General features: G+C 35.7%; 1 protein-coding gene across 1 annotated transcript in view; it reads left to right on the top strand.

Moving 5' to 3' along the window:
• Nucleotides 1-6,319, top strand: part of LOC132185808 (galacturonokinase) — a gene marked incomplete in the record, with an annotated part of 18,227 nt that extends 11,908 nt beyond the window's left edge. The window contains 1 exon segment of the mRNA XM_059599600.1: nucleotides 5,896-6,319. Coding sequence (XP_059455583.1) covers nucleotides 5,896-6,132 — 237 coding nt within the window.
• Nucleotides 6,320-9,818: the final 3,499 nt, after the last annotated feature.

The raw sequence follows: 9,818 nt of genomic DNA, 5'->3' as shown, positions 1-9,818 counted from the left end.
AGTTGGGTTGGGCATGGGTCACATGGGTTGGGCGTGCGTGCGTGATGGAAAAGCATGGGGGTATTTTGGGTACAAAAAGGCCAACAGTGATCACGTGTGGCGCACATGATCACTGTTCTGTCAGTCAAAGCGGCTTTGACTGACGGATTGCCTGAATTGCAAAAAATTGAAACTTTAGGGAGGTGGATTGCAAAAATTGAAACTTTGGAGGCGGAATTGCAAATCGCTGACAACTTTGGGGGGGGTAAACTGTAATTTTCCCTATATTTAAACTAAGAGAATCAATAATGTTACAGTAAAAAAACCAATAATCCTAAAACTCCTGCAAACTACAATTGGCAGAAATATCCCTAAGGTACCCTGAATATTAATTTGGCTAATTAAATGCATGGCTTCTCTTGGAAGCTTAGGGATGAAGGAGCTTCATATATTCTCTCTAAGTATTGAGAAGTCCTCTTGCCGCTTTGAGAAATATAAAATTGTTGAACAACAGTATTATGTCTTTTATGGTATTTAGGTGCCATCTTCGAAAAAATACCCCATTTGTTTAATCATAGTAGCCATTTCTAAAGTGTACTCTTTTGCAAATGTAGGCTTATCGAAAATGAATATTTGGGTCTGAGAAATGGCATATTGGATCAGTCAGCCATATTGCTTTCAAGCCATGGTTGCCTAACGTGCATGAACTGCAAGGTAAATTATGAATGCAATTGCCATATAAGATGTTCTAAAAACCATAAATCTAAATTATCTCTGAAACAACAGATGATTCCATTTAGGTGAAGAGTTAGATTCTATTTTTGTGACGTTGATCTTTTCTGGGTTTGTTATGTGCTACTGCTTGTATATATGAACTTTTCTGGGTGCATATTGCCTTCTGTGTATGTTTTCTTGTTTTGTTTTGTTTTGTTTTTTTATGTCTTCCCTCAAATGTTTCCTTTTCTTTTTCTTTTATTTCTTTTTTTGGGCTAAGCTTTCTCAAATGTCATTGGTTCTTCATTTTTGTTGCATTGAGTTGATTCCGAGATCGATTATCATATTCATAGGGGCAGAACCACATGGTGGGGGTAGTGGGGCTGATATATTAGTTTCATTGCTTAATTTCTTTTCTGGTTGCTGGGAAAACGAGAAGGAAAACAATTTTGGAATGGCATATTGTCTCAATGGGGCATGGGAAGGGAAAAGAAAGGAAAAACTTAGAGGGAATGCCTGATTGTGTCAGTGGAGCAGGTGAAAAAGATACTATGTATCTTGTGGGGAGGCAATTAGACTCATTATATATATTAAATTTTTTAGTGGGACACCATGCTATATAGATTTTCTTTTGGGGGGGAGGGAGGTGGGAGGGCCAGCCCTTGGAGTCTTTTTTGGGGTTTAGGCCTAAAATTCTTTCTACTTTTTTTTTTGCAAGAATATTTGGGTGGGCGATCCCCCTCTCTGCCATTGTTTGCAAGGTCTATGGAAAAGAAAAATCCTAAAACTGCAATTCTTACAAGTCCAAAAAGAACTTCACAGGTTGTTTCTTTGAGTGGGACATAGCGTTTGGGGCTTTTATGAGTAGGATTTTAGAGAAAGAATACATGTAAAATCAGATCTAGTCTTCAAGGAAAATTTCTAAAAAACCGAATAGAAAATGGGAAGGAGAAGGAGAAGGGGAAGAGAAACAAAAGCATCGAACATAGATTTTCTCGGTGTTGCGCCTCAAATAGAGTTGCATAACACAATCCTCCAACATATTCTTTTATAAAAATTCTCATAGCCTCATTTGTTATTAGATTGGAAACGTTTGCTTATATAAAAGTATACCTAACCTTAATAAGGACTTGGACTTGATGACTTTTAACTACTAAACCCAAAAATAAAGGCTACTAACTTGCAAAACCCATAATGATCGATGGGCCACATGTATAGATCATATCTAGTTCTGATAATTGCAGAAATATTCCTGACTTCTTAGATTAGATAAAACTAAATTAACATAGTACTATCTCCTCACTCCCCACATCACCGAATTAGTACTGTTGTTACTAAGCCCATAGTCAATCAAAGTGGGACCTAGTTCTTCTCCATCTGCCTTTAACTCCATCTGCCTTTAACTCCATCTTAGTTTTATCATTGCTCAGTAAATTTGAAAACCTGACTTATTTTATTACACAAGATTGGTTTTTTTTTTTCCCCCTTAGTTTTGGTATCCTCAAAGAGTACTAATTGTGCATATATATACTTACTGATTTGTGCCTGTGTGTTGTCTACATCTCAAAGCATGGCATCTATTCTGCACAGGTAAAATACTTCTTTTTGCAATTTGGTATGGGTTTGCATTAATCTGAGCCATTTCTTTAAAATTTGAACTTCAGATATACTGTATTCTGCTTCAATTTTGAAAGATAAGAGATATGCTCTTAGCATCTATTCGTTAGCATTATGCTGTCTTTTGAGTCTTTCTTGGCATTTGTAGACCAAAGAACATAGGCTTGTACACCCACCGAAGCTGCAGAAAGCATACAAAATACTGTTGGCCTTTTCAGGCTTGAAGCATGCTTTGACTAACAACCCTGGATATAATCACCGAGTTGCAGAGTGTCAAGAGGCTGCAAGAATTCTTCTGCAGTAAGATCTATTTGTTTGTTTTCTAGAACAGACTACTTTGAGAAATCCATAGCACTGCAGATCTGCTTAACATGCATCTACATCTTATAACACTTTTGTTTATTTATCAAGTTTTAAACTGCTAAGCATGGAAACTTGATTTCATGACAGCTAGTTGGTTTACTTTGATTGAACTTTTATGTGTGAAGAGGCTTTTTGTAAAATTAACTTTTATCCAAGCAGCTGAAATGTAGACACAAGGATAAAGCAAAAAGAGCATGATAAGGGCTGTTCATGTTTGGTGTAGAATGGAGATAAGGATACCCATGTTATTCAATCATTACATCACTCTTCCCCAAGTTAATTCACATGCTTGAAACTGCCCAAAACAAAACAAAACACTATTTGGACCATTAAACTGCTCTGCATCAGCTGTCGCAGAAAATTATGTACTACTTACACTTTGATCCTCCTGCTTAAGCTTTAAAATATCCTCACATAATTCATTAACTTGTGCAACATTTTCCATCATAGCAAACATGCTCTCTCTCTATCCCAAATCTCCTTACCTTTAATACAAAACTTGACAGTGGCAATCTCTGAAGGGTCCATTCTATTACATAACTAACCCTTAACCGTGAAGTTATAAGTATTCCACTGTTCAAATCTTTGTCATTCTGAGATGGAGGATCAGACATGATAAGCTTTAATATGTTCCTAGCAATATGTGATACACTTACAGCTTGTGCCACGAAAAATAATTAGCCTCATTCAATTTAATAATAGTAATCTGTGTGGAAACATTATCAGATGCAGAAAGAGAAGAATCCTTGATAGACTTTCTGGGCTTTGCAATCACAACAGCACAATTTTTCTACTAGACATTTAACCAGTAAATCACCTAAGAACTGGCATAGCCAGCGACAATCAGACCAAGCACAACTCAAATGATTTACCAACTGCTGTCTATACTATATCTCATACCAAACTCCATCAGAAATTGAGGGGAAATATAACCAGGGACTCACTAATTGATGTCCTCCCATAACGAGATATAAAACAAGGCACCATAGACTTTTAATACACTCAAAAAGTTCAAAGAGACTGCTTAAACTGTCCCAAATGTGACCATAAAACAAATTCTGGATGAGTTCATCAAAAAATAGGTTTTTGGCAAATTTCCGGCTTCTTCTTCTTCTTCTTCTTTTAATTAGTGCTTAGGTTCTCTAGTGTTGTGAAGCTTTTTATGTTTTGGAACAAGAACAAGAAAAATCTATACAAGTTCTGGACTATAATACTATTTCTTCCTTCCACAGCGCTTCTGGAAACCACAAAATGGAGCCTCTTTTGTCAAATGGCAAGTATTTTTACCTGACAACCTTCTCAAGTTTGAGAATTTTATTTTTTGTTTGTTGTAGATAAATTTTGATTCCTTTTTCTTTTTTTTCCCCCCTTAATGTAACAGTTGAACTGGAGGCCTATGAAGCTCACAAGGTAACCACATCAATGTCAGAGGTTTTTGCATTGATTATACTAGTTCCTTGAAGTTCTAGTTTTTATATGGATGTAGATGTATATGCATATGGATATGTACGTAAGATTAATCTAGCATTTTAGTAGAAGAATAATACACAGCTCTGCGTATGATTAGCCATCATGCTTTTTTTCTTTTCTTTCTTTTTGGGGTACAAGCTTAAAAAATGTTAGCCATTGACGTATGGATGTAGAAAGACATTTATTATAAAATTTCAAAAACATCTAAATATCATTGATTACAGTAGATTCAGCGTTAGTTTAGAATATATCGATTAACTAAGAAATATAGGCACACAGTAAAATTATCAGAATTTACCAAACAAAAATTGTTATTTGATATGTTAGATAGACTTTGACTAAACGGTGTTATAATTATTATTAGGTTTCTTGAACCAGATGGAATACTCTCGAGTTGGATCAAAGTTGAACTGCATATTAAATGTATCTTCTAAAAATTAACCCAAAATGCTTTGACCTTCTTGGCCAAAAATATTTTCATAAAATAATGGAAACTATTTATCTTATTTTGTATTGTTCAATTCCGAGATTTCCTTTACTACTTTATGGTTGGTGATGGTTCTCAGGTAAAAAATATCAAATTTTCAATAGAAGAGATATCTGATTACGTTTATTCTGACATGGACTTTAGAAATTCACCTCATTTAGTTTTATTTGGTTTGGTTATTTTGGCGATGTCTTCATAATGTTCCCTCACACCATATTGACTCCTTATTTTATCAAGAAGTCTGGTTTACTTCACCTTAATATAGTTTATTACATTTAGTTTGTCATTTGTTTCTCATCTCTCTCTTTCTCTTTCTTTCTTTCTCTCATCCACTAGTGCCAATTAGAATCCAATCTAGCTAAGAGAGCAGAGCATTATTTCTCAGAGAATATGCGGGTTATTAAAGGTATAAACCTTTTAATATGATTTCAATAATATTTTATGGTGAACATAGTCTTAGGTTCTATTAATTTCTGTTTTATTTTTTGTGTTATAACTAATAGCTATTTGAGAAAGTGATTATTTCAGGACTTGAAGCTTGGGCTTTGGGCAAGTTGGAAGATTTTGGAAAGCTCATTACAGCATCGGGTTTGAGTTCTATCAGAAACTATGAATGTGGTATTAGCCTAATCTCCCTTATTCATAGCTGCTGTTCATCATTGTCTCCATGCACCCCTTATATATATATGATATATCTCTGTGCGTGCGTGTAAAGACAACTTAAAAAAGTGAAAGCATATTTTATAGTTACTCTTAGTTTTTTTTTTCCTTTTCTTTTTTGTGGAATATGATACAACTTATCCTTCTTCGACAATAGGACCACTTCACCAACACACCTCATCACTCTTTCAACACTTACCAACTCAAATATTTTTGTTGCAACTTTTGCCAAGTGCTATAAGTATGATGACATTGCAACGGTGCATTTTTTGTTTTTTCAACTACACACACACATATATATAACATCTGTTTAAAGTTTCATCAGTTCAAAATCTCATTTAATTGTGGTTTATTTGCAGATATTTCATGACTTAATGTTGATTCGGTTAAATCTTTAGATGTTATTTTAATACTGAGATTTAATCTAGTTTCAATACTTTCTCAATTCAACTACTAAAAAGGAATCCGGATTGAAATGACAGAATTTATTCGAATGAGAATTTGGGAAATATGGGTGCTTATATTGTTCTGGCCTGTAAAATGCTGTGAATTATCATCAAGTAATCAATGACCATCCAATATTTTCTGATTGTTGAGGTTCTGAGCCACTGATTCAACTGTACGAGATCATTTTGAGGGCTCCTGGCATATATGGGACGCGGTTTAGCGGGGCTGGATTTAGAGGTTGCTGTGTTGCATTTGTCAATGCCGACCGTGCTGCTGAAGCTGCTTCATTTGTCAGGGAGGAATATTTGAAGGTCCAGCCGAAGTTGGCTTCCCAAATAAACCCAGAAAGAGCGGTCTTGATATGTGAAGCAGCGGATTGTGCTCGTGTAATCTGACAAGAATCAGGTCAACTACTCCTCCCCTATTCTTTCTCAAGTTTGCAATATATTTTTCATTCATTCATGCCGTTGGTTGTATTGGGTTTCTTATATCTTGATACTTCTATAGTTTCATATGTATTGAAGAATATAACAAACACCTTGTGTTGTTTGGGTATATATGCTCCTGTAATTCATTATTATTCATGAATCAATTATATTACAAATTTTTTTTGATGAATGAGTATCAATTTTGAAAAAACTGCTGTCTATATACATATGGATGGACATGCAGAAGAGTTTAAGTCACCCTCCAAACCTTGAAATGTTGAACAAAGTTTTCTTTTAATTCGGTATATTAAACTAACATAGAAATTTTAAGAAATCTGTAACAATTCCAACCCGTGAAGGCTAGGTTTGTTAACTAGAGCCTCGGAGGCTCAAATATTATAAAATATAGCACTCAAAGCATGTCTAAACTCTAGTCAAAACTCAAAAGTAAGTTCTATCTAAAACCCTTCTTGCTTCTTTCCCTTTTTGAAATAAACATTTTTTTTTAGCTTCCAAAAACTCAAAAATTCCTTTCTGAAACTTCTAATGAAGGGAATTGCCAGTATTGGCTCATTGGAATCTTCCTTCAACTAGTTCAAGCCTAATAAGCCCAAAAACTCTTAACTCAGGTTTACTATACTAGTAACTAACTAAGTTAGGCACGTACTAGGACGAGGGTTCGAATTTCCGTAATGGAGAATCGCCCGCAAAGCTTGATTAGTATTAACCACTTTGGTTCCCACTGATGCTCTGATGGAGCTAGACTAAACTATGGCTTGTCTGGCCTTGAGAGTGCGCTTGCGGTTTTCACCGTCTAGGTTCCTCCTGAGTAGTGCCCAGCTGATGGGTGTTACGATGGTCACGCCTAGGTAGGATAGCCACAGTTAGTCTCCCCAGCCTACCCTTTTGCTTAGAAAAAAAAAAAAAAAAATACTACTAACTAGCTTAGGCCCATCATCTATGCAATTGATGATTTGAAAACATGAAACAGAATCAATCAAAATCATGTTTGTAGGGTGGTCGATCCTATGTAGGCTTTCGAGGTTCGGACACCTTCCCGTAGCTCTTGGTTGTGCCATCTCTAGTACATATAGGATTGAGGAACTATTTAAGGTTCGTGCCCCATCTCAAACCACCTTTGTTGGCAGCCCATTTGTTCATTTGATAAATTCCCAATATTTTTTCTGCACCAATGTGGTTGCTTTGGGTTGTTGTTGGGTTGTCGTATCCCTTTTTTCTCTTTTCATCTTTGCTGTATTTCTCCTTTCTCCTTTCTCCTTCCTCGTGATGAATAGACTTTGAGATCTGTTCTAATCATAATAATAATAATAATCTGTCTTATCTAAGTATGTATTCTTTTTTTATACCCTATTTTATTTGTTGATTTAAAATACACATGCCCACAATTGGAGTTGAAAATCATGACTGTCAACCCAAGAAAATACAACGTGAAAACCATTCTATTGACACATGAGATCGCTACATCAGCACCGTTGATATAATTATCGGCACATGTTGTACTTCTTTGAAGGTTGAAATCAATCTTGGTGCAGTAATCACGTGGGTGATTGTCGAAGTCAAACCGAACAACCTAACATAATTGCAGACATATCATGTGTCATGGAATCCTGGATCACCATGGTCCAGTACTCCTTTGTGGGCTATACGGCTACATCATAGAATATTATTTTTTAGATAATGAGATAATTAAAATTTTATCATAATTAACCCCTTTTTGTTATATATATATATATAGGATGGCCACAAGTGGAGGAGGGTTGGCATCGTGGCCACCCCCATCTTGGTCTCCACATTTTAGCAAACATAACCCATGAATTACAGTCCAGTGTCACAAATTTTTTTTTTTTTTTTTTTAATTACTTCTATGCAATTTTTTTTGTCCAAAAAATAGGCCCAAGATAGATAAAAATAAAAAAGAAAAAGAATCAACATTTACTCGCATTTCCACTTTTTTCCTAATTAAAAAAGGCAAGTGGAGGAGACCGACTATGTCTAGTTTAGCCAAGCATGAACATAATAGCACCTAGCCACAAAGAACCGCACAGGCAGAAACCGCGGACGCTCCTTCAAGTCAGACAGAATCATAACTTGACCCAACCCCATCAGATTAGAAATCAATTTTAGCCCGGCATGGCATGGCATGGATGTGGATTATAGTATGTTAGTGCACGCATAAACTTTAAGTATTTGCCTTATCCCTCACCTTTGTTAATGTATGGATTTATAGTATGTTAATGCATGGATGTGGATTATAGGATGATGATTACCTTCTTTTTTTTTTAATCAACCGAAAAGAAATATGTGTCTTTTTCTTTTACATGTTTGGCCGGATTGGGATCCCCAGCAATAGTTGGGGAATTGTCCATAAAAAATGACTAAAATCTTGGCTATCGAATCTCAACCAAGGGTTTATATGCTGCCATATGTCCCACTAATTAAAAACAAATAAAATATTATTTAATTTAAAAAAAAATACAAAAAGAATAAAATTATAAAAAATATATAGCCACCCCATTTTTGCCATAGGGGTTGGCCGGCCACCCCATATGAGACTAGGGGGTGGCCGAATCTTTTTAAAATTTAAATAATATTTTATTATTTTTTAATTAGTGAAACACAGTGACAAGGTATAAACCCTTAAATGAGATTCAATAGGGAATAACTTTAATTAGGTCAAGGCAAAAGGGGGGGGGGGGGGTTCTGCCCACCGCTTACAAGCTGACAGCTCAGCTTAACACAAACTCAAAATGAGAACAAAACACCATATTATTCCTCCCACATCGACTTGCCGCCCACTTTCGCCTGACTCCGCCGCCCCAAAAACGCCGCTTCCACTTCTGCCCCTTAGGGGTCCAAGCCACCACGGCGTAGCAACCCCGTGGCCTGGGAGTGGCCGCGCGGCCACCCCGTGGCCTGGGTGGCCACCCAGATGGGGCTGGTGGTTCCTCCTTTCTGCCCTCATTCTATTTTTGGTTTTGGCGTTTTGTTCTCATTTTAAGTTTTTATATTTTTCTTAAAATGTTGATGTGTCATGTGGTAATTGGTGGGCAGAAAACCCATGTTTTCTGCCACAACCGTATGGCAGCAGCTCTCGATTCAATAACTAGAATTTCAACTATTTTTTATGAGTAATTCCCCAGGCCCTGGTAATATCCCCACCCTGTCTGGCCTACCCTTTTAGGAAAGTCTATCATCGATTAATTACTCAAGAAAATTTGAGATACGATCTTTACTAAATATTTTATATTTAATCGGTGTGGGGAATATTTTATTGCACTTTTCAAGAGATTCGATTTTTGAGCCCATCACCTTTCAAATTTGTGGCCACAAATGGTGAGCAATAAAAGTAGCCCAATAAAATATATTTGAGAATATAAAGATAAAGAGTTTTCTTAATGGAATTTTAACAGCGACATGGCATTGTCTAGATAATGAAAAAAAAAAAAAGTTATATTTACTATTTTTTTTTTTAAAAAAAAAAAAAAAAAAAAATTAGTTTTAAAGTGATGTGTTATCATCTCATGAAATTACTTATTTTAAAAAAATGTGTTAGCATCTCATGAGATAATGGCACATCACTTAAAAACTAACTTTTAAGAAGAAAATTTAATAAGTGTAACATTTCTCAATTA

Source organism: Corylus avellana, chromosome ca6 (assembly GCF_901000735.1).
Source record: "Corylus avellana chromosome ca6, CavTom2PMs-1.0".
Lineage (NCBI taxonomy): Eukaryota > Viridiplantae > Streptophyta > Magnoliopsida > Fagales > Betulaceae > Corylus > Corylus avellana.
This window is presented reverse-complemented; position numbering and strand designations above follow the sequence as displayed.